Source organism: Somniosus microcephalus, chromosome 9, assembly GCF_052327205.1.
Source record: "Somniosus microcephalus isolate GS21.2 chromosome 9, FLI_Smic_1.0, whole genome shotgun sequence".
In the NCBI taxonomy this organism is placed as follows: Eukaryota; Metazoa; Chordata; class Chondrichthyes; order Squaliformes; family Somniosidae; genus Somniosus; species Somniosus microcephalus.
In genome coordinates, this window is record NC_140995.1 from 54,358,078 (window position 1) to 54,384,426 (window position 26,349).

General features: G+C 42.7%; 1 protein-coding gene across 2 annotated transcripts in view; it reads left to right on the top strand.

Moving 5' to 3' along the window:
- Positions 1 to 26,349, top strand: part of smap1 (small ArfGAP 1) — a 313,504-nt gene that overhangs the window by 69,153 nt on the left and 218,002 nt on the right. For both annotated transcript variants that reach the window (XM_085996578.1, XM_085996577.1), the window contains exon 3: positions 3,383 to 3,468. In XM_085996578.1, the coding sequence (XP_085852704.1) occupies positions 3,383 to 3,468 (86 nt within the window). The remainder of the gene's footprint in view (positions 1 to 3,382; positions 3,469 to 26,349) is intronic.

Consider the following 26,349-nt stretch of genomic DNA (forward strand, 5'->3'; position numbering starts at 1 on the left):
TAAACTAATTTTGGATTTCTGTTTCTGCTGAGTTAGTCTATATGCTGTGGGCAAATTTGCAGTACAGTTGTGTTAATTGGCATCCATAGTTTATTTTGAGATGCTTTAGCATTGGGTCCTAATACAGTAGGTTATTTCTAAAATATTGGATAAAGACCCTCCATGTGGCAATGTATCAATTGTGCTTAAGAAATTAAGGAAAACAGTTTCATTAAATGAGTTTTAAAATTCTACAGATCTTAATGCACAGTTGAAACATAATATAAGGGTAAATGTATTCTAAGTTTTATACACCCTACAGGGATACTATCGGAGAACCTGTAACGAATTGAGATGAATAAAAATTCTATTGTCTTATTCCTGTGTTTAACGTGACCTCTTGAACTGTGTGCTGCCATGAAGTTCTATAGTGTGGAATAAATAGTGAAAGTGTGACATGGTTTGAGTTGATTGTATGAAGTTTATACACGTGGCTCACAGTATTTTCTTCCGGTTCTCCATGTTGTTTTTACGCAGTTGAAATGAGTGTGCTTAGAAATGTCATAGTGGACTACGTATAGTACCCGTGCCCTTTTAAATGAACTGCATTTCTCCTTGCTGTTTTCTCTTGTCAGTGTCACTCCAGTCTTCTTTATACATGGTGTATGTTGTAATCCAGGCTCAGCCCTGCTGGATTAATTGAGCTTCCACGGTTTCTCTAAATACTGTTGGCAAGCTTGTGTCAATGTTTCTTTCATTGAATTAGACACACGCACGCAATGGACATAATTTCCAATGTAGTTGTGCCTGGCGCATTTCGTCAGTCACCAGTCGGGAGATGGGGAAAACAGGACAAAAGGAACTGTGGTTGGCATGGAGAGAGGGGGGTATAAGGTTACACAGCCAGTGGACTGTTGGGTCTGGTATGTACCAATCTGGAATTCATGGAATGAACAATTCCAATGATGGCAAATGGAGCTTAGATCTTGGGGCTAATGCAACATCTGAGTACTGTGCATAGTTCTGATCTCCATATTACAAAAAAGATTGAGGCATTGGGGAAGGTGCACATTTTTTTTACAAGGATGATACCAGAACTGAGGTTTGAAATACTGAACAGCCTGGGGCTCTTTTCTCTAGAAACAAGGCAGAGGGATGACCTAATCAAGGTCTTTCAAGTTTTGATCGGGTAGACGTAGAGAAGATGTTTCCACTTGCTGGCAAGTCTAAGACTAGGGGTCATAAATAGAAGAACCACTAATCAATCCAATAAAGGATTTGGGTGAAGCTTCTTTACCTCGAAAGTAGTTGGAATGTGGAACTTGCTACCATAGGGAGTAGTTGAGGTGCATAGCATAGATGCATTTAAGGGGAAGCTAGGTAAGTACATGAGGGGGAAAAAAGGGATAGAAGGATATGCTGATAAGGTTAGATGAAGTAGGGTAAGAAGAGGCTCGTGTGGAGCATAAACACTGGCATAGACCTCTTGGGCAGAATGGCCTGTTTCTGTGCTGAAAATTCTATGCCATGTAGACTACAGCTTATTGTATATCCCATTTATATAAGCAAAGCAGAAGGCACTACTTCAAACCTGTCGACTGATAACTTCATATCTAAGGAATGCAAATATAGGAGGATGGGGTGCTCAAAGGGTGCATCAGTATTCTGCCTATTGATTGTGTATAGATGAAGTCAAGTCACTGGTGGATTTTGTTTTCGCTTGCCGGCTTTATTGATGCTGCAGTTGTAATAAATTCAGATAAGTGAAACGGAGGGTTTGAGTTGAATTTAATATTTCCTCTTGAACCCGGGATAGGTTCTTTTCATTTGGATTAAACTGCGATTCTGGTATTAAGGTCATGGCACCTATAGGTGTAGTGTTATGTCACTTAGACCACCCATTGACGTGATGGAACCGGTCGTGCTAGCCCAAGCCAATTATTACAGATGAAATGCAATTTGGTGGGAAGTAATTCAATTGAAATTCTCAACTTCTGGTTTTGAGTTCTGTTGCAGGAAAATGCTCATTGGGTTATCACTGATTTACCATGTTCTGAGCTCATGTGTCATGTTCTGGTTAAATTTTAATGAATGTACTTCCTTTTTAGCATACCTGGGCAGTGAAATCATCTCTGCAGGATGGTGGTGTATCATCAGTACACTGCTATGGTTTTGCTTCTGTCTAAGCCTTGTAGTGATGCTCCTTCCCGTTAGGGAGATGTTTCTCGAGAGGGAGATTTGAAGGGTAAAGCAGCAAAAGCTAGTCTTCTATTGGTTATGTAGTGGTGCTGGCAGCAGGTCATGTGTCTGGGGTATTGGAACTAGAGTGCTAGAATAATCTTTATTACAAACCATTTTAATTGTGTGGTTATTGAAAACGTGCTTTTTCAAAATTCTGTTACAATCCTGTATCCAGACCAACTAATGGTCAATGAATGTGGCTTTGTCTGTGTTGTCCACGTCCCAAAAAGAGAAATAATTGAACACTGAAGTGATGGTCCTAACGTGCTGGACACTGCACATCCAATCCCCAAACTGATCCATTAACCATGGTAAACCCGTTCTTGGATCCATTGCCAATGGAACAACTGTTCTGATATCTAGTTATTAAATCTATAATAGAAACAGAAAATGCCTGAAATGTACATCAGGTTAGTCAGCGGCTGATAGACTGAGAGGTTAATGTGGCAGTTGTTCGGTCTTCAAAATAAAAACACTTTTCATAAAGCATTTGTCTTCTATTTCCTTCCCTCCTCCATGCTATCCCTCAACCCAAAAGAGGAGTAGAGAAAAGTAACAGGCACCAAATGCTGTCCAAAGCTGTGGACAGTGCACGTCAATGTTTCACAATAGAATGGAATAATTGTTCCTTGTGGATTTTTTTCAACATTTATTTTCCTTCCCACTTGAGATGGAGCACTCTGGTATTTGTGTGAGTTCAATCAAATGTGCATCCTTAGCAATCACATATATGCCATTATGCATGTTTTGTTTTCAGTAGTGCAATTAATGACTAGCTACTTTTACCTTCAGCTGTTAAGTCATTTGCATATAGTTGTGAGCAAGTCCTTTGTGGAGAATGTAATTCTAGCTTGTCGAGCAGCATTAAATGCATTTCAAAATTGTTATCGCCTGTGTTATTGTGGCTAGGGACAGAAACCCCCCCCCCCCCCCCCCCCAAATGTAGCACGTTGTTGAGTTGCAAGTGTTAGCCCAGCATCATCCTGACGGTCAGTTTTAAAACATTTGCCCCATTTCAAGTCTATTATGGCAACATTCTTGATGACTCTGCAATAAAGAAAGACAGATGTTTGTTTCTATTAGTGCATCACATTCTGTCGATCATTTTGAGTGTAGCAGATGTTTGGGAGAGTTACTAACTTTGTTTCCTTCTGCTTTGCAGTGTATGCAAGATATGGGAAACACCAAGGCTCGACATCTTTACGAAGCAAACCTTCCTGAACATTTCCGGAGACCTCAGACTGACCAGTATCCTTGATGTCTATTGTATAATATGAGCTAATACCCAGTCTATAAAGAATGAACTGGTAGTGTCTGCTGGTGTGAAAGCTCTATTCTATATGTGCTGACTTATTCTGCAGTCTGTGGCACAACATTGTGATATTTCCATCTTCATTCAGATTTAAATATTGAAACATTCAGAAATAATTACATTTGTATTTTAATGACCTGCATCTGTAGACCCTAATATGGAAAGAGAGCTGTCCAAATTTATTTGAAAAATAATCCTGTACCTTTTTTTTGACCACTTTGCCTTTGTTTTTCTGCAATGTATACTTTCTCACTACATAGTTTCCCTGTCTTGATCTACTTGCTTCATGCACAGAATTCTTGAGAGCAGAGAGATGATAACCTGATCCCAGGCTTCTGCTGAGCTGTGGCTACCCATAATGGCTTGGTTTACATGCAAGAACTGACTGAACAGGGAACTGCAAGTTCAAATTTCCACCCTTGTATTCTGGGCACAGGGCATGAGATTTTCTATTTCTCCAATCACTTGTTTTATAAACATCAGTTTTTAAGAAAAAAATAACAATTCAGTTACATGAAAAATACGAAGAGTTAATTGCTCAAAAGATTGAATGCTTTGATGAGGAATTATTTGATCCAGTGAATGTTTTGAGTTCATTTCTGCTGTAAACGGCCATTTGGGATTTTTAGCAATGCCTCTAGAATTCTGGTCATGCAGCACATAATCTTGTTAAACTATCAATTAAAATACAAATATATTCAGTATCTTTGATCCATTCCAACGATGAACCCAAAATCTGATGTACTGAAACCATTGACAGTGCCAACGTTGAAGATCATTTGCCTTTTACTGCAGTACAGCGTCTGCCAATGTGCCAGAAGGATTTTTATTTTTTGAAAAAAAACTTTTCTTTGTACCATCAACTCATGGGGCCTTGATGGAAACAGTTAGCATGGATGCCTTTAATGAGCATCTTCTTTGCAACATCATTAAATTGTGACCTGGAGCAGAAATCATTTTAGCACAAGCTGTTTTTGTGCACTCCTGATGCTCCTGGATTTGTCACAATAGACTTCTCAAATTAAGCTTCAAATAATCCACTGCATTAAAAAAATATTCCTTAAGCATTTCTGTAGTAAAATGTTACACTAAATTTATAAGTATTGTCCATGAAGACTTTGCAGTGAGCAGTCGGTGCAATTGCATATTCTAATTCCTGGAGCTGTGTGTTCTAAATGAATAATTAGGAAGCTGGTTATTAACTGTCTTTTAAATGCATGTAATTTGCTTAGCAGGTTGCACTTGGTTTTCCCCCATAGTATCACATTTGATTTTTTTATGAGCAGAGAAAATATTTCTTTATCCTTGGCAGAATTCAGATTTTATTGGTTTTCTGTTGGCTTGAATAAGTTTCCTTAATCTAATTTTGAGCGTTACAACCACTAGTCGTAAATATGTTTTTAAAAAAAGCAACAATTGTTTTGTAATAAATTTAATTGAGTGTAAATTAGATGATCTCTAAATAGAACTGCAACTATCTGCAGTCCTGGAAGATCTAGAGCTAACTTTCATTTATTAAATTTATTTTGTTTCTTCTTTTGTCAATTCTATTAAACTCCTACAATTGAGTTTTTGAAAAGTTAATCTTATTAAGTATAGCACTTTTTTTCCTATTTTCAAAACATTGTTTTCATATCTGCAAAACTTTTTCTCTAATTCCATATATTTAACGGAATCAAAACATAATTTAACCCACAACAGTGACGCATCACAGCTTCATTTTTGAGACTGAAGTGGAAATCCTAGTTGTAGATTTTAATGGCTCAAAATTAGATTAAAGAAACTTTCTCAAGTCAACAGATTAAAAACCTGAATTCTACAAAGGATAGTGAAGTACTTTCATGCTCAAAAATCAAGTGCAATACTGCAAGGCGAAAAAGTTTAACAAGTGCTGGCTGCAAAGCAAATAAGTCAGTTCATATACAAGCTTATGGCAGTTTGTCAGTCTCATTTGGGTCATCTGTGGAAGAAGGGAAAATTGATTGGGAGGCTCCTTTGCTCATTGTTTGCGTTCTCTGGCATTTCAACCGCGTGGTGCTATTGTCTGTAGAAATAGATACAACTGTGGCATGCGCCTTCACTATTTTCGGACTAATAGGGGGTGATTTTGGTGATGGCTGTATTTTGGGAGGGTGGTGGGTGGGGTGTACACGGCCGCTACCTGGAGGAGTCATTGGGGGATCTGATCCATTTTGGTTCGGAGCTCTTATGATGCAGTGCAGAATGCACCGCCCCCCCACACCATAGGCAGTTTGCTGATCTGAAAGCAGGAAATCGGCGTGGCTAAATATGAAGGGCCTGCAGCAGCGCCTTAAAGGGGAAAGATAGAAGTATCGGAAGTGAAAACAAGCAGCACTTAGGTTCTGCAAGAAATTATACCTGTGGCTCCGAACACATCAAGTACGTTAAGTTTGGAATCCTTGAGGCTCTATACCCACAAGTTAGTCATAAAAATGTGTCCCAAATCATCATGCTTTGACTGCAGCTGAGGATCCTTTAAAGAGGAGGGGGTTAGAAAAAGGAGGGTAACTGAACTTGCACTGCCAAGCAGCTAGTTTAGTGGCACTGGGGAAGTTGATGCACGTTGGGGTTGAGGGGGAAAGCGAGAAGAGTACGTTCTTTCTAAAATAATTGAAAATTTCAAAGATCTGCATTTTTTTTCTTTTTTAATCCCTCCCCAAGGTAATCGCAACTACCCAACTGTGAGGGAGTAGATAAGCTAACTTGTCCTGGGGCTTGGTTGTGGCCACTGCCATTGTGCAAATGTGCAAGCACCTGGTGTAGTACCTAGCCTCCATTTCTGACCCAACCCCAGATGACATGAGTAAGATTGGGAATCTGTGTTGGCATGCCACTGTAATGCTTAAACATAAAAGGTAACATAAGAAAAACTCTCTTGTATTTGTTTTCTGTTCATTTTAAAATATGCTAACTCAAGTTGAATTAACTTGTTTGTCTTTATGTTCTAATGTTTTAAAATTGAAATTACGAACGATGACCAGCTTTATCTGATCTTATAGACTTTGCACTTTGAAAATAGGACAAAGCTTTTCTGAATTGGGGCTTAGTCTTTTTTTTTAAGTGTGATTTTTTTTTTCCCGAAGGATTTACTAGATCAGTCAATCAGTTCAGATTTCCCTACAATACATATTCAGCTGCTTTTCAATCTTTGGGAATCACTCTTGAATTATGTCAGCAGCAGTAATATCAGTCAAGATTCATGGATGCAAACTTCTGGCTCACATAGTGGTCTATTTTAAGTGTCTTTTTTTATAATCATCCATTATTTGCTTAATACATAACTCCTTTATAAGTGATCAATAGTTTTTCATTCTTTGTTTACTTTGTACCTATTTGGGGAATGAATGCTCTTGTGTTTTCATTACTTATTTCGCTAGTTTTTGTTTTTTCTTCATTGACCTCATGGACTCGTTCCAACTTTTGCACATTTCAAAAGCCTTGTGCTTATCTCTAATGCAAATATTCACATCCCTGTTTAACCACACTCGTCTCTGTGGCCCTTTTTAATCTAGCCAGAATGAGGTTTGATTGTATCTTCGCCAACATTACTTCCCAGTCTCCTACATATCTTTATCATACTGTACCAGTTAACCTTTTTTAAAAAAAAAAAAAAAAAATAATAATTTTATGTTCTTTTGAAGTCTATTATTTTAGCAGACTCTTAAGCATTTTTGTTTTAATGATAATTAGATCCCAGATATTCTCCTTTTCTTACCCAATGTATAATATTGGGTCATTACTGAAGAGTAGGGCTAGAATACTGAGTGTGCCAAAATACAGAAGCCGAAATATCCAGAGGAAGTCGTCCCAAAGACTTAACTGGTACCATCTGACTCACCATTTATGTACACCCAAAGATTTTCTAGGACTCATTACCAGGTACTAGCAGTATCCTGGAACACACAACTTTACATCTATTTTCCTCACCCATGCTTTTGTCACCACTAGACTTTTACTTCTTTAATCTGCTCTTCACTAGGGTCTCTCGCTTGTCACCGTCCACCATTCCTGGACACCATTTGGTCCAAAAATCAGCTCCTCGTATCCTGTCCCACTCATCCATCACCTTATCCTTGCATTGATATCCAATCTCTCAATGCATTAAATTAAAAATCCTCATCCTCTGATTGCTCCATGGCCTCGCTTCTCTGCAACCTCAAGCCTTATTCCTCTTGTTTTCTTCCTGGAACTCCCTCCCGAAACTCTTCTGCTCAAAACTCAGTATTTTTACTAAGCTTTCAGCCACTCCTCCTAAACTGACCCCCCATGATTGGCACCTGTTATTATTTATTTCTTTCACCTGCTTTTGTAAAACACCATGGGATGCTTTCTACATTAAAGACATTTAAATATGAATTGTTTCATCCTCTTTCTCTTCCAATGGTTGGGGACCCCAAGTGTGTTCAAACTAACTTATCTCCCCCTTCTCTGTATCTTCAACGTTTACTTGTGGCCAACAAATCAACACCTGCTACCCGTCAGAAGAACTGTCCATGTATTGCGCAAGTGAATATTCCATTAGTTTTTTTTGCAAATGTGGATTCTCCCTTAATTCCCTATGCTATCTCATTAATCTTGCTATCCCTCTTCAGTGCCACTGCTATCCTACTCGCCAACATTGCTTTCCATTCCTTCCAAATGTTGATTGCATTAAACATTTTGCAACCTGCACAAACTAAGGGACTTATTTCAAGCTCCTATTTCACTAATCCTTCCATTTAAAGAGGGTTCCGGCTCTGACATGTGGCCCACATTTTCATTGGGGAAGAAAATCCAACAATTGGGGATATAGCAAAGATAAAATGGGTCGCTTGGGAATGAATATTGATAAACCAGGATAAAAACTACTCTTTACATCACTGTAGGAATTCTTCCAGGCAGTATCCTAGACCCAACCATCTTCAGCTGCTTCATCACTGACCTTCCCTCTATCATAAGGTCAGAAGTGGGGATGTTGGCTGATGATTGCACATTGTTCAATTTAATTCGCAACTCCTCGGATAATGAAACAGTCCGTGCCCATATGCAGCAAGTCCTGGACAACATTCAGGCTTGGGCTGATAAGTGGCAAGTAACATTTGTGCCAGGCAATGACCATCTCCAACAAGAGAGTATAACCATCTCCCCTTGATATTCCATGGCATTACCATTGTCTAATTCCCCCACCATAAACATTGTTGTCCGGGGGGGGGGTGGGTCACAAACTTAACTGGACCAACCACACAAATATTGTGGCTACAAGAGCAGGTCAGAGGCTGTGTATTCTGCGGTGAGTGACTCCCCAAAGCCTTTCCACCATCTACAAGGCACAAATTGAGTGTGATGAAATAATCTCCACTTGCCTGGACACCATCCAGGACAAAGCAGCCTGCTTGATTGGTACCCCTTCCACCACCTTAAACATTCATTCCCTCCACGACCGTGGCTGCAGTGTGTACCATCTGCAAGATGCATTGTAGCAACTCTCCAAGGCTTCTTTGAAAACACTTCCCAAACTCGTGACCTCTACCACCTAGAAGGACAAGGGCAGCAGGCACATGGGGACACCGTCACCCCCAAGTTCCCCTCTAAGTCGCACACCATCCTGACTTAGAAGCATATCGCCTATCCTTCATCGTTGCTCGGTCAAAACCCTGGAACTCCCTCCCTAACAGCACTGTGGGAATACCTTCACCACACACTGCAGCGGTTCAATAAGGCGGCTCACCACCATCTCCTCTAGGGCAGTTAGGGATGGGCAATAAATACTGGTCTTGCCAGTGACTCCCACATCCCGTGAATGAATTTTTAAAAATTCAATCATTGTAACTAATCTTTTTTTCTAATCCTTCTTTGGAAAATAATTTAAAAATTTGGTTTCTGGTTGGGTTGCTTTCAAACAATTGGCATCATTGCTACATGCTGACAATTTCATTGTTACGTTAACTAATACAGTACATAGATCTCTAGCACCATTTTCAATTATTTAATTGGGCCAGTGCCATACAAGTATATCCAATGCTGAATTGACATGTACAGGTTTAAAACTCTATGCTGTTGGATATCAACACATTCTCCAAGTGATTTTGTTCCATCAATAGTTGTCCATCCAACTTGAAATCTAAGCCACTTATTGCTTCTGTATCCCATTTAAACAAAACCTACTTAAGTTGTCCTGCTGAAGGGCTCTTTGTGGAATTTATTAATTGCGTATTTGTCAAGCTAATTCCATAGAGTTGTGTTCAGTGCTGGATAGAATAGATTACAAAAACAGAAAGCATTGGTCATTTAATGACGGTTTCTTTCTTCCCACAGACAACATATACAGGAAACTTTGATATACAGGACCGAGCTGGTGCCGTAACATCAAAAGTGCCGGACATACCAGAGTTAATGTTTAAACATACGAAACTGAGAAGCTCCGTGTGAATCAACAAACCCTGTTGCTTAGCAACAGCTTCAAAACAGTCGGCTGCAGCTGCAAGCGTCTGTAGCTGAAGCTGTTGCTGTAGCTACAGACCTTGCAGTGCTTGACTGGGGGGGGGGGGGGAAAGCAACGCGAATTAAAAAAACATACAGAAAATGGCTCCTGATTTTTGCCGTTAGATCGAGTATTCCGGACATATAACCTCCGGATAAACCAAAGTTTCCTGTAATTTGTTGTGCTGTTGACTCGATCTACTGAATTTTGTGAAAAAAAATTCTCAATCTCTCCATGATGTATTTATCTATCTTTCCTTTTCTCCCTACATTCTCTGATGTTTACTCAATTTTGCAGTGTTTTGTTTAATGGAAAGTGACTGCTATTTCTCCCTTTTGCTTTTATTGTTGAGTTCATTAAAATTGAGCCATTCCTGGTTCCTGCCTGGACACGAGAATACTCACTAGCACTAGCTCGTGGGCATTCCACAAAGAGCCCTTCAGCAGGACAACTTAAGTAGGTTTTGTTTAAATGGGATACATAAGCAATAAGTGGCTTAGATCTCTGATTAATGTGTAACATGTGCTGCAACTCCTCTTTCAAATTAGGTCAGAGAGAAAAGAGAGGATTTGGGTGTGATTATTGAACATATACTGAGAGCTTCTGATCATTGTGAAGCAGTTAAAACTCATCAGATCACTTGAAGCCACATTTGGAATATTGTATACAATTTTAGGTATTCCAACTTCAATGGGGCATTCGGGAAGGTTCAGAAGCGATTGATGAGAAGCTATAATATATGGAGAAACTTAATGACCTAAACTTGCTTTGTTTGGAGAAATAAATATTGAAAGAGATACGGTTCAGGTTTTTGCATACATCATATAGTAAGCAAGCTATTCAACTTGAATAATGACCCCAAGCAAAGTGAATCTCGAGTTGAAGGTTGCAATATGAGTAGATATGTGGAACAGACTCTCAATTTTATAATGTTATATTGATTCTCTATTTGGCTAGGCAGAGAGGGGGGAAAATAAGTCAAGATTTGTTGGTTTGACGTTGACTTTAAATCTTTGGACTCCTATGTGAAATGAGTTTGGGCAATCTCAATCCAATTCCTAAATTGTTGAGTGGGATCATCAGCAAAAGAAAGGACAAGGTTGAGTTGTGGTGGGGGAAAGAGACTTGTTTTAATGGGACCTCAAATAGAAACTCAAATCTCCACTTTGTTTTGGGCAGTCAGTATTAGTATCATGCACTCCCTGGTTAAATATTATGCTGTTAGTTGCAGAGTAAAGTTCCCTATATTTTGTCAAAGTGGTGCATCAACACCAGTGTACCATTTTTCATAACTGCCAATCTGAGGCCTTGAGCCCATGCTGTGTTTGGGCAGTTTTGTGGCATGGACCTGTACTTTCCAGGGGCTGAATGGAGATGGTCCGAATACCTTTTGCATAGGAACCTCAATTAATGGAAAATGAATGAGGACTGAACCATCAATTACAACATGGCGATTTCAGAGGAAACTAATCACCCATGAGCATAACTTTGGAAGGCCATGTAAATGGTTTAGAAATATACAGAAAGCCCCTGTCAGCTTTGGAGGTGAAGTAGGTGGAGCCAAATGATTCACTAAAAGATGCAAGAGCAGACTGTGATGCATAATGTAGGCAACAATATCATCCTTTGAATGTGAATAGTTGTAGCCATGAAGTCAGCCAAATTATTCATCTCTTTTTATCAGCAGCGTCCATTTCTTTAGAAGCTACTGATGTAAGAGTAATAGGGCATTACTTAGGATGGAGATGGGAGATAGATTCTTGCTACTGGGGATAAGGGGAAGATGAATACATTTCCAAGATGGCTAGTAAACACTGCAAAGGATAAGAGTAACTTTGGGGGCATACACCCTGAGAATAAGAATAACAAACCTGGTGGAGATGGAAGTTGATGCAGGTGATTGTGGAGTAAAATGGAACAATGGACAGGAGCACTTAGAGAAATTAGGTGAGACAGATTTGGCGAGGGATCATGAGCAGCTGCAGGAACACAGCAGTTGATGTGCTTTTCAATAAAGTTTTACTTGGCAGTAGATTGCAAACGGATATAAAGTTGGCTTGGGATTGACCAAGATGCCAGCTGGGATGGGCAGAATATTTACGAGGCACAGCAGAAAAGCAAGCATGATTGAACCAAAATGCAGTACCACTTTCAATAGAAGGGGAGGGAGAGAGATATATAAAACTTTACATGCTGACTAGAATAAGTCAGTTGCTTCACAATGATCAGAAGAGTATAAATAATTTTTAGACTGGGGAAGGAAAGTGAAGAATTCACAAAAATGATGGTCTGACACGGCTGACTTATCAAATGGTTGCTTGAATGCAATTTGTGGCAGAATATTTTGTCCACATGCTTTATCTGCCTCGAGCAGAAGAGTGCAACAGTGGGGAAACTAACAGTGTAGACATTGGTATCGGATGCAAGGAAAAGGTACGAGATTAGCTGAATTACTGGACTAGTCTGCGTAGGCTAATCAAGTTGCTCAAGGTCATTCAAGATAGCAAAGGATGTTCTTGCTAGTCTGAAGAGAAGCAGAGTTATTCAGCTAATTTCCAACACCTTTTCTTTGCCTCACCCTAATTTATGCACGGTGTTTCCCCACTGTTGGGCTCTTCTGCTAGAGGGAGAGGTAGTAGTATTAATACTGATGCCGAACACTGAAATCGCCAGGATTTGTAGTTTTAGCAGAGGAAGCTTAGAGTTCATAGTTTCAGCCTTGCTTCACAAAAAATTGAATAGTTGTGGAGAGTTTGGAAAGCAGTGGAACAGCAAATGAATGTAGGGAGGTGAGCGATTTGTAGCCACAGAAACTCAATCAGGTGATTAGTTAGATTAAATAAACATATTGAACATAAGCTCAAACTACTTTGACTCTTCCCTCCTTCCAATTTATCTCTTACAACTTCTACTCCAACTTCTGATCCAGAGATGAAACCTGGTGTTGCAAGTCAGATTTTTGGGAGAAAACTTGAACATGATTTAAAGCTAAGCAAAAGTGTACTTTCTGTAAACAAACCTCTGTCTTCTCTGAACTGAAACTTTCAACCTTCTGAAGGATTAGTAATACCAGAAATTAACAGTACAATACTTGACACGCAAAGAGTGCTGAATCTTTTAAATCAATTTCAATAACTTTTGAGCTGAATCTCTGGAATGTGAGGTGGACAAATGACACCGCACTGCTTTTTTTGATGCCTCAGTGTGGAAGTGGGCAGTTAGCTCAGGAAACTGGAGATACAGGGGAAAAAACTTGTACATAAGAACATAAGAAATAGGAGCAGGAGTAGGCCAATCGGCCCCTCGAGCCTGCTCCGCCATTCAATAAGATCATGGCTGATCTGATCCTAACCGCCAATCTATTATCACAGAACCATCTCCTCAATCTAACAGAATTAGACACACGAAATAGCAGCAGGATCAGGCTACACGGCCCCTGGGCCCGCTCCGCTACCCACAGGGCCATGTCCAATCCGAACCTAGATTCATGTCCAAATTCCTGCCCGCTCCCCATAACCCTTAATTCCCTTTACTTCTAGGAAACTGTCTATTTCTGTTTTAAATTTATGTAATGATGTAGCTTCTACAGCTTTTTGGGGCAGCATATTCCATGGACCTACCACCCTCTGAGTGAAGTAGTTCCTCCTCATCTCGGTTTTGAAAGAGCAGCCCCTTATTCTAAGACTATGCCCCCTAGTTCTAGTTTCACCCATCATCGGGAACATCCTCCCCGCACCCACCTGATGCAACCCCTTCACAATCTTATGTTTCAATAAGATCGCCTCTCATTCTTCTGAACTCCAATGAGTAGAGTCCCAATCTACTCAACCTCTCCTCATATGTCCATCCCCTCATCCCCGGGATTAACCGAGTGAACCTTCTTTGTACTGACTCGAGAGCAAGTATGTCTTTTCTTAAGTATGGACACCAAAACTGTATGCAGTATTCCAGGTGCGGTCTCACCAATACCTTGTACAACTGAAGCAATACCTCCCTATTTTTATATTCTATCCCCCTAGCAATGAAAGCCAACATTCCATTGGCCTTCTTAATCACTTGCTGCACCTACATACTAACCTTTTGAGTTTGGTGCACCAGGACCCCCAGATCCCTTTGTACTTCAGTATTTTCCAGTTTCTTGCCATTAAGATAATAACTTGCTCTACGATTTTTCCTGCCAAAGTGCATAACCTCACACGTTCCAGTATTGTATTCCATCTGCCAAATCTCTGCCCACTTACTTAGCCTTTCTATGTCCCCTTGCAGGTTTTTTATGTCCTCCTCACTCACTACTTTCCCTCCCATCTTAGTATCATCTGCAAACTTTGATATGTTACACTTGGTCCCCTCCTCCAAATCGTTAATATAGATTGTAAAGAGTTGGGGACCCAGCACTGACCCCTGCGGAACACCACTAGTTACTGATTGCCAGTCTGAGAATGAACCATTTATCCCAACACTCTGCCTTCTGTTAGATAGCCAATCCTCTACCAATGCCAGAATATTACTCCCCATCCCGTGATTTTTTATCTTAAGCAATAATCTTTTGTGTGGCACCTTGTCAAATGCCTTTTGGAAGTCTAAATACACTACGTCCACTGGTTCCCCTTTATCCACCCTATATGTTACTTCCTCAAAGAACTCCAGCAAATTTGTCAAACATGACTTCCCCTTCATAAAACCATGCTGACTTTGTCCTATTAAATTATGATTATCGAAATGTCCTGTTACTGTCTCCTTAATAATGGACTCCAAAATTTTACCTACCACAGATGTTCGGTTAACCGGTCTATAGTTTCCAGCCTTCTGTCTACTGCCCTTTTTAAATAAGGGTGTTACATTAGCAGTTTTCCAGTCTGCTGGGACCTTTGCCGAGTCCAGGGAGTTTTGGAAAATTATTACCAATGCATCCACAATCCCTACCGCCACTTCCCTCAAGACCCTAGGATGTAAGCCATCAGGTCCAGGTGATTTATCCGCCTTGAGTCCCATTATTTTACCGAGTACCACTTCCTTAGTGATTTTGATCGTGTTTAGCTCCTCCCCCTATAGCCCCCTGTTTGTCCAGTGTTGGGATATTCTTAGTGTCCTCTACTGTAAAGACTGATACAAAATATTCATTCAGTGTTTTTGCCATCTCCATATTTCCCACCATTAATTTCCCGGTCCCATCCTCTAAGGGACCAACATTAACTTTCGCCACCCTTTTTCTTTTTATATAACTATAAAAACTCTTACTATCTGTTTTTATATTTTTTGCTAATTTACTTTCATAATCTATCTTCCCTTTCTTAATCTTTTTGTTATTTTTTGCTGTCTTTTAAAGTTTTCCCAATCCTCTATCCTCCCACTAGATTTGGCTACCTTATATGCCCTTGTTTTTAGTCGAATACTATCCTTAATTTCTTTACTTAGCCACGGATGGCTGTCTTTTCTTTTACACCCTTTTCTTCTCAGTGGAATATATATTTTTTGGAAGTTGTAAAATAACTCCTTAAATGTACACCACTGATCATGTATCGTCTTACCCTTTAATCTATTTTCCCAATCCACTCTACTCAATTCCGCTCTCATACCTTCATAGTCTCCTTTATTCAAGCTTAGCACGCTTGTTTGAGATCCAACCTTCTCACCCTCTAATTGAATATGGAATTCAACCATGTTATGGTCACTCATTCCAAGGGGATCCTTTACTAGGACATTTTTAATTAATCCTGTCTCGTTACACAGGACCAGATCTAAGGTTGCTTGCCCCCTGGTCGGTTCAGTTACATACTGCTCAAGAAACCCATCCCTAATACACTCAATGAACTCATCCTCAAGGCAGCCCTGCCCAATTTAATTTGTCCAATTAATATGATAGTTAAAATCCCCCATAATTATAGATGTTCCCTTATTACAAGCCTCAACTATTTCCTGATTGATACTCCGTCCAACAGAGTTGCCACTGTTCGGAGGCCTATAGACTGCGCCCACCAGTTTTTTTTCCCTTATTATTCCTTACCTCCACCCAAACTGTTTCATTATCCTGATCTTTTGACCAATATCATTTCTCTGTATTAGTGATTCCTTCCTTTATTAACATAGCCACCCCACCTCCCCTTCCTTCCTGCCTGTCCTTCCTGATCGTTAAATAACCTGGTATGTTTAATTCCCAGGCATTGTCATCCTGCAGCCATGTTTCTGTAATGGCCACAAGATCATACCCATATGTAGTTATTTGTGCCATTAACTCGTCTATTTTGTTACGAATGCTGCGTGCATTCAGATAGAGAACTTTCAAATGTTTTGTGACACTTAGTTCCTGCTTTTGCCCTTTTTATTACTTTTACTCCATACCTTCTGCCCCTTCCTGACATGCTCTGGTTTTTAATTTCCCCACTGCTACCTAAGTCTATGACCTTCTCTGTTGTCATTTTTATTATTTGCTCTCTGGGAACCGCCCCCCCACTAGTTAGTTTAAAGCCCTCTCTACAGCCCTAGTTATATGATGCGCCAGGACTCTAGTCCCAGCACTGGCCAAGTGAAGCCCGTCCCAACGGAACAGCTCCCTCCTGCCCCAGTACTGGTGCCAGTGTCCCAGGAAGCAAAACCCATTTCTCCCACAGCAGTCTTTGAGCCACGCATTTAACTCTCTAATTTTATTTGTCCTAGCCAAATTCGCTCGTGGCTCAGGTAATAATCCAGAGATTATTACCCTTGAGGTTCTGTTTTAATTTGACCCCTAGCTGCTCATACTCCTTTAACAGAACCGGCTTCTTAGTCCTATCTACGTCGTTTGTACCAACATGGACCACGACAACTGGATCCACCCCCTCCCACTGCAAGTTTCTTTCCAGCCCAGAGGAGATGTCCTTAACCCTGGCACCGGGTAGGCAACACAGCCTTCGGGACTCTTGTTCTCGGCTGCAGAGAACTCTATCTATCCCCCTAATAATACTATCCCCTACCACGACAACATTTCTATTTACTCCCCCCTCTTGAATGGCCCCCTGTTCCACGGTGCTGTGGCCAGGTTGCTCATCCTCCCTGCAGTCCCTGCTCTAAGAACCTCGAACCTGTTGGACAAGAGCAAGGGCTGCAGCTCCTCCAGCTCTACCTCCTGGATCCCTGTACCTGCCTCACTCGTACTTACACCGTCCTGTCCCTGACCATGGGCTACATCTGAATTACTTAACTTCATAGGTGTGACCACCTCCTGATAGAGTCCAGGTACTTCTCCCCCTCCCTGATGTGTTGCAGTGTCTGAAGCTCAGACTCCAGCTCATCAACACGGAGCTGGAGTTCCTGTAGCAGCAGACACTTGTCACAGACGTAATCACCGTGAGCCTCAATGGGGTTCACCGGCTCCCACATCTCGCAACAGTAACACATCACCTCCATTCTATGTAATTAATTAATTTTTTTATTGTTAGTTATGGACACCCTCTGCCTGATTTTAGATGCTAGTATCCCCTTTAATTAATTGGATTTAAATTAAATCAATCCCTCCAGTCACACCAGTTAAATGGTTTACCAACAGTCACTCTGCACCAGAAAGGCCTTATTAACTGCAACCCACAGAGTTAAAGTTTGAAAAGAGCACCTAACACCCCACTTACCCTAACTCACACTTCCCCAAACTCACAGCATGCTTTGATGACTCGCACTCAGTGCTTGCTTGCACTAGGACTGGTCTTTTTATACTGTTTGTTTACAGCCAAATGAGTCACCCCTGCTGATTGGTTAGAAAACTGGTTTCCACTGCCTGCTGTGCCAATTTACTCCTACTGCAGTGTAACCTTGTTTTACTCTTAAACCAACAGAATCCCAAATATTTAACTTTTCCCCTTAAACTGCTTAAGCAATCTTAGCAAGAATGATTTAAAGAGAAATAACAATTTAAGAACTCTCACACCCAAACACACTTTTCGTACAGTCCTTCTGGGCCTCTAAAGGATGCGTTTCCTCTGGATCAGAAGTTCTCGCTCAATATTTAGGCAACCGGAATAATATTTATAATCATGATGAAATATAAGGTGTGGACAATTTCTTGGTTTTCTGTTGTCATTTGCTCTGACTAAAACAGAAGTCATTCTAAATGTCTGCTATGACTCCCAAGTTGACCTGATTAGCTCCCGATCAGGCAAGAACACCAAAACTAACTGATTCCTCATAAACTGATGGCCATCTTTCGACAGCTTTATGTTTGTTTCCCCCCCCCCCCCCCCAACGACAAAAGATTCTGCTTCTGTCTCATCACAGCTAACTAGGAAGTCCAATTTAAAATATTCTGTCTAAAGTTTTATAGATATGTTGCTGTTTGGGCTCTGATTTGAGCTCTGCTACCTTCACATTTAGGTTTCAGTTCCAGAATAGATGAAGATGGGTGACTGGAGATGAAAAAAAGTGAACTTTTTTTTGTTGGGGAGGTGTGGACGGTATCATTAATACCGAGGAAGACTGACAAAATACAAGATGTTGCCACAACTCGCAGAATGGGTGTGGGGAAATAAATTTCAATATAGATAAGTGCAAGGTGGTGCATTTTGGTAGGAGGAATAAGGAGGTCATCTGCTCCTTGGAAAATAAGAATCTAAATGGGGTAAAGGATCAAGGGGTACATATTCTCAAATCATTAAAAGTAGCAATACAGGTTAACAAAGCCATAAAAATCCAAACAAAGCACTAGGGTTTATTTTCTGAGGGATAGAACTGAAAAACTGAGAAGTTAAACATGTATAAGACCTTGGTTAGACTACACTGAGTACTAGGCACAGTTCTGGTCTCCATATTATAAAAAGGATTCAGAGGCACTGGAGATAATACAAAAAAGATTCACAAGGAGGATACCAGAACTGAGGTTATAGCCATCAGGAAAGACTAAACAAGCTGGGGTGATTTTCTCCAGAAAGGTGAAAGCTGAGAGGTGACCTGATAGAGGCCTTTAAAATTATGAAGGGGTTCGTTAGGGTAGATGTAGAGAAAATGTTTCCACTTATGGGGAATCCAAAACTAGGGGACATAAATATGATAGTCACCAATAAATCCAATGGGGAATTCAGCAGAAACGTCTTTAACCAGAGAGTACTGTAGTTAGAATGTGGAACTTGCTACCGCAAGGAGTAGTTGAAGTGAATAGCATAGATACATTTAAGGGGGAAGATAGATAAGTACGTAAGGGAGAAAGGAATAGGATATGTTGATGGAAGTAAGATGGGAGGAGGCTCGTATTGAGCATTAACACCGATATAGACCTGTTGGGCCAAATGGCCTATTTGTGTAAATACTATGGAATAGAACTGTGCAAATTTAAGGAAATGCCAAGAATATCATTGATTTGCAGGATCAACAGAGAAAAGGAAACCGGTTTGACTGATGTGGATTTTGGAGTCGGGCCACAGCAGGTTGTGAATCTTTAGGCTGTTCTTTGCATGTTGATCATCTCACTAAAGAACAAAAGGTAATTGTTAGATGGGTGCATAGTGAACTGTGTGGTCTTTTTGGTGATCACAGAATCACAGAAACCCCACAGTGCAGATAGAGGCCATTTCGGCCCATCGAGCCTGCACCGACACATATCCCACCCGATCCCCGTAACCCCTATACCAACACATATCCCACCCTATCCCCGTAACCCCGCTGTACTGTGTTTAAAGAGGCCCATCTAGCTGCAAGCTAGCAATGCGGTTATGCAATTGGTGTCCTCCATTGCAGCATCCAACTGTTAAGTGATACTAAGTTGATTGCACTCCACTCTGTGTTGATTTGCATTTTATGTAAGGATCTTTCTGACAACAGAACTAAACTTGTCTTTTGCCAGTTTGAACTTGTGCCCTTTTGTCCTACAATCACAGTTTAATTTAATGTAGTATTGCAAATTTAACTTTTTCTAACTATTTAAGGTCCTGTATATACATCTGGTCCCCTGGTTGCCTCATTTCAAGGCTGAAGGGATTAGTCTCATGGCTGCTTTACCCCATTTGCAGGGCTTAACTGTCTTCCTTATATCAAAACTTGTCTGGTGAGCACACTGAACTGTTCGAACATGGCATCTTCTGACTTGTAGTTTTCTGATTTGGCTGTACAGTTCAGCATGCCATTTCCTGCTCCACCATGACCAGGAATGTCTTGAGTCTGAGAATATCTATATCTTTGAACTTCATCAGCTATTACAACACAATTTATGATGTACTTGTATCACCCCTTTTTTCACTTTGTTTATTCATTTTGAATTTCACCTGCCACTGGTCTGCCTACATGCATTATCTCGCTCATTTTGTATGTCCCTAGTTGCATCTTCAGACTTGACTGCTCCTCGTTTGACAGTGGTTGCAAATTTGAAATTTGATCAGTTTGCTTTGAGTTTTTGAATCTAGGTCATTATGGGAGCATGGATAAACAGTGGAATGGGTCCAGATCTAAACCAATCCCTGTTATGATACTCCACAACTTCATTAACATACGCTGGAATCTGACTCACTCATCTATGTAAACAAAAATTTACAGATGCTGGAAAACTAAAAACAATAGATAATACTGGACACACTCGGTAGGTCGGGCAGCATCTGTGGAGAGAACACGAGTCATAATGGCACAGAAGGAGGACATTCAGCCCATCGAGTCCGCACTGGCCCTCTGTAGTGCATTCCAGTCAGCCCCATTCCCCTGCTCTATCTCTGTAGCCCTGCAGGTTTATTTCCCTCAAGTGCCTATCCAGTCTCCCCTTGAAAACATTAAGTGTCTACTTCCACCACTTCTGTCGGCAGTGAGTTCCAGGTCATCACTCGCTGTGTAAAGTTTTTCCTCATGTCCCCCCAGTATCTCTTGCCCAAAACCTTAAATCTGTGTCCCCTAGTCCTTGTACCATCAACTAGTGGGAACAGCCTTTCCCCGCCTAGCCTTTCCCCATCTAGTCTATCCAAACTCGACATCATCTTGTACACCTCTATCAAATCACCCCTCAACCTCCTTTGCTCGAATGAAAACAAATCCAGCTTCTCCAACCTGTCCTTGTAGCTAAGATTCCCCCATCCCCAGAACCATTCTGGTAAATCTCTCCAGGGCCTTCACATCCTTAAAGTGTGGTGACCAGACTTGGACACAATACTCCAGTTGTGGCCTGACCATCGCTTTATAAAGGTTCAGCATAACTTCTCTACTTTTGTACTCAATACCTCTATTTATGAAGCCCAAGATCCCATATGCATTGCTAACCACTCTCAATATGTCCTGCCACCTTCAGGAACCTATGCACATTAACTGCCAGGTCCTTCTGTCCCTGCACACTCTTTAAAACTGTGCCATTAAGTGTATATTGCCTCGCCCTGTTCCTTCTGCCAAAATGCATCACCTCACACTTCTCTATTAAATTCCATCTGCCCATTCTGCTAGCCTTTCTATGTCCTTTTGCAGTTGATTGATGATATCACTGTTTGCCACACCCCCAAGTTTGATGTCATCGGCAAATTTAGAAATTCCCAGGTCATTTTTATATCTCTCTGTGGCCCCAGCACTGACCCTTGGGGAACACCACTGTCTACCAGCCTCCAGTTTGAAAAACAGCCATTTACCACAACTCGCTGTTTTCTGTCCTTAAGCCAATTCCTTCCAAGCTGCCACTGACCCACCTATTCCACGAGCCTCAATTTTGTTAACCAGCCTTCTATGTGGTACTTTGTCAAACGCCTTCCGAAAATCCATGTAGACAACATCCATTGCATTCCCTTCATCAATCCTCTGTTACTTCATCAAAAAATTCAATTAGATTAATCAAACACGATCTGCCTTTTACAACCCCGAGTTGGCTCTCCTTAATGAGCTTAAACCTCTCCAAATGCCTGTTAATTTTTTCCTTGATTATTGTTTCTAAAACTTTACCCACCACTGATGTTAAACTGACCAGCCTGTAGTTACTAGGATTGTCTTTACACCCTTTCTTGAACAATTATGTCACATTTGCCACTTTCCAATCCTCTGGCATCTCCCCCGCATCTAGGGAAGATTGGAAAATTATGGCAAACCCTTCCGCTATCTCCTTCCCCAATTCCCTTAGCAACCTAGGATGCAAGCCATCTGAACCAGGCAGATGATATTAAAATTGGCTGTGTGGTTGATACTGAAGAAGGAAGCTGTAGACTGCAGGAAGGTATCAATAAATTGGTCAGGTGGGCAGAACAGTGGCAAATGGAATTCAATCCGGAGAAGTGTGAGGTAATGCATTTGGGGAGGGCTAACAAGGAAAGGGAATACACATTAAATGGTAGGACACCGAGTAGTGTAGAAGAACAAAGGGACCTTGGAGTGCATGTCCACAGATCCCTGAAGGTAGCAGGCTAAGGTGGTTAAGAAGGCATACGGAATGCTTGCCTTTATTAGCTGTGGCATAGAATACAAAAGCAGAGGGGTTATGCTTCAACTGTATAAAACACTAGTTAGGCCTCAGCTAGAGTACTGTGTGCAGTTCTGGTCACCACATTACAGAAAAGATGTGATTGCACTAGAGAGGGTACAGAGGAGATTTACAAGGATGCTGCCGGGAGTAGAGAATCTTAGCAATGAGGAAAGACTGGATAGGCTGGGTTTGTTTTCCTTGGAACAGAGGAGGCTGAAGGGAGACCTTATTGAGGTATATAAAATTGAGGGGCCTAGATAAAGTGGATAGAAATGACCTATTTCCCTGAGCAGAGGGGTCAAAAACTAGGGGGCACAGATTTAAAGTAATTGGTGGAAGGTTTAGAGGGGATTTGAGGGGAAATTTCTTCACCCAGAGGGTTGTGGGGTCTGGAACTCACTGCCTGAAAGGGTGGTAGAGGCAGAAACCCTAACCACATTTAAAAAGTACTTGGATGTGCACTTGGGATGCTATAACCTGCAGGGCTACAGACCAAGAGTTGGGCAGTGGGGTTAGGCTGGATAGCTCTTTGTTGGCCGGCGTGGACACGATGGGCCGAAATGGCCTCCTTCCGTGCTGTAACTTTCTATGATTCTATGACTTGTCCATTCTAAGCATTTCCAGCCATTCTAGTGCATCCTGTCTATCGGTTTTCACCCCCTCCATTGCTTCTAACTTTTCCACTTCTACCGATATTTTGTCAGCATCCACCTCCTAAGTAAACACCGATACAAAGTACTCAGAGTATTCTAGCCTTGCCCTGCGCCTCTAAGCATATATCGCCTCCTTTGTCTCTAATAGACCTCACCCCACCTCTTACTACCTTGTTTACATGCCGGTAGAATATTTTTGGGTTCCCTTTTATGTTAACCACCATTCCACTCTCATTCTCTCTTTGCCAATCTTATTTTCATCATCACATCCCCTCTCAACTTATTGTATTTGGTCTGGTTCTCCCTTGAAGAATTCACCTGTCATGCATTAGATACCCTCTCTTTTGTTTCATCATCTTCTCTATCTCCCTCGTCATTCAAGGAGCCCTTGCTTTGGTTCCCTTACCCTTCCCTCTTGTTGGAATGTACTTAGCCTGTACTTGGAACATCTCCTCAAAATCACCCATTGCTCCGTTAGAGTTTTTCCTGTCAGTCTTTGGTTCCATTTTACCCTGGCTAGATCCTTTTGCATCCCATTGAAGTTAGCCCTATTCCAGTTTAGAAGTTCCATTCTAGATTGTTCCTTGCTCCTCTCCATTGCTAATCTAAATCTTATATGATGATCACTCGTACCCAAGTGTTCTCCCACAGACACTTGGTCGACCTGGCCCACCTCATTCTCCAGCACCAGATCCAGCAATGCTTCCTTCCTAGTTGGACCAAGAACATATTGGTCAAGGAAATTCTCTTGAACACATTTCAGAAATTCCTCCCCCTCCTTTTCCTTTACCCTAGCATTATCCCAATTGATATTTGGGTAATTAAAGTCCCCCCAATATCACCACTCTGTAGCTCATGCATATCTGCGATTTCCCTGCAGATTTGCTCTTGTACCTCCCTCACTATTTGGAGGCCTATAGAATACCCCAATAGCGTGATCATACCCTTTTTGTTCCTCTGCTCCAACCAAATGGATTCTGTCCTTGTCCCCTGAAGAACGTCCTCCCTTTCCAACATTACAATGTCTTCCTTAATCAGCACTGCCACCCCACCTCCCTTTTTTCCTTCCCTATCTTTTCTGAACACCTTGTACCCGTGAATATTAAGTGCCCAGTCCTCACCATTTTTAAGCTACGCTTGTTATTGCCACAACATCATAGTGCCCCACAGCTAATTGTGCTTGTAGCTCACCAACCTTATTCACCACAGTGTGGCGTTACCACATTGGGGAAACACTGTGTATGTAGATAAACCTGTATAATCCCCTTTAACTGCTGTATTCCCCTCCCTCTGCAAGACAGTTGCAAGCTGAGAGGAATAAGGCATGTTCAGACTTGCCTGCTGCTGAGAAGGAAAACCAATCGGGTTCCAGCAGGTGACCAATCCGTGAGTCATCACAGGTTCGCGGGCTTTACGAATTCAGTACTGTATGGTGAGAGTTGGAGTAAAGACCTATTTCTTGTAGCTCGCTGTGTTGCCTATTTCTTTATGCGGGAGACTGTAGTCTCCCACATTGGTGACCCCGAATGTCGGCGGCCGAAGCCCCCGACTCACGTAGCCCTACAGAGGCCAGCAACGACCCGACGGCAGCCAGCAGCAGCCTGATGTCGGCCGGCGCCACGTCCTTGAAGCTCCCCACCTTCTGGGAACACCAAGCACCAGCTTGGTTCGTGCACACGGAGGCCCAATTCACCCTTCGCAGGGTTCAAGACGATGAAGAAAGTTACCTCCATGTAGTCTCAGCACTAGCAAGCTCCACCGCCGCCGAAGTTCTCGACCTGCTGGGGAACCCACCACAGACCGGCAAGTACTCAACCATTAAGGGCCGCTTGCTGCAGGCTTACGGCCTGTCCGGTAGGCTTCTTTCACTACCAGGCCTCGGCGACTCTACCCCGACCTGGATGCTTGCGCTCCTGGGCTCTGAACCGCAGTGCTTCTTGTTTCGGGCCCTTTTCCTCAGCCTGCTTCCTCAGCAGGTACAAACTGCCCTCGCGGGGTCCCCGATCACGGACTGCGTACAACTGGCAGCCGCCGCGGACAAAGTCTTCGCCGTCGCCCAACTCGGCTGTGCAGCCGCGAGGCTCCCCGACACCACCGAGCACGTGCCGCCACGCCAGGCCGCAGAACTATGCTACTACCACGCGCGTTTCGGCCACAAGGCCCAACGCTGCAGAGCACCCTGCTCTTTCGATCAAACCAAGATGGCCGCCCGGCCCAACGCGCCAGCCCCGCGCCGCACTCTAGGCCTGCTCGACCGCACCCCCGCCGCCACGATGGCCATCGGCATCGCAGGTAAACTGCTGTACATAACTGACTCCCTTTCAGGGCGCAGATTCCTTTGTGACACCGGAGCCCAATGCAGCATAATTCCTGCCTCCCAGCTCGACATCCAGGCAGGCTGCAGCGGCCCACCCCTCGTGGCGGCAAATGGTGCAGCCATCGCTACTTTTGGAAAGCGATGGGCCGAGGTTTGTTTCAACGGCCAGTGATTTACGTGGGATTTCGTGACGGCCTCGGTGGCACATCCCTTGCTGGGTGCCGATATTCTTTGCGCCCACGGACTCCTGGTCGACGTCCGTGACAGGCGCCTGATCGACGCAGCAACTTTCGCTTCACTGGCCTGCCAGCAGAGCAACAGCCCGGCCCTCGTCGGGTCCTGCTCTGCCCCGGCGGAGGACGACTACGCCCGCCTACTCGCAGATTTCCCGAGGCGCTCACAACCGACCTTCTCGTCCGCGGCAGCCAAGCATGGTGTCGAGCACCACATCGCCACTACGGGACCACCAGTGTTCCCCCGAGCCAGACGCCTGGACCCAGCCAAGATGGCGGTGGCCAAGGAAGAATTCGCCACGATGGAGAAACTGGGCATCATCCGCCGCTCGAACAGCCCCTGGTCGTCCCCCCTCCACATTGTGCCCAAGCCGGGTGGTGGCTGGCGCCCCTGCGGCGACTACAGATGGCTCAACGACGCCACCACGCCCGATAGATACCCCATTCCGCACATCCAAGACTTCTCGGCACACCTAGCAGGAAAGTCCGTCTTTTCCAAGGTCGACCTGATTCGCGGCTACCTTCAGGTCCCCGTCCACCACGCAGACGTCCAGAAGACGGCGGTCATCACCCCCTTCGGACTGTTCGAGTTCCTGCGCATGCCCTTCGGGCTCAAGAACGCCGCACAGGCCTTCCAACGGCTCATGGATTCCGTCCTACGGGACCTGAGCTTCCTGTTCGTCTATCTGGATGATATCCTCGTGGCCAGCACCAGCAAGGCCGAGCACATCGCGCATTTGCGCTCTCTTCCAGCGCCTCG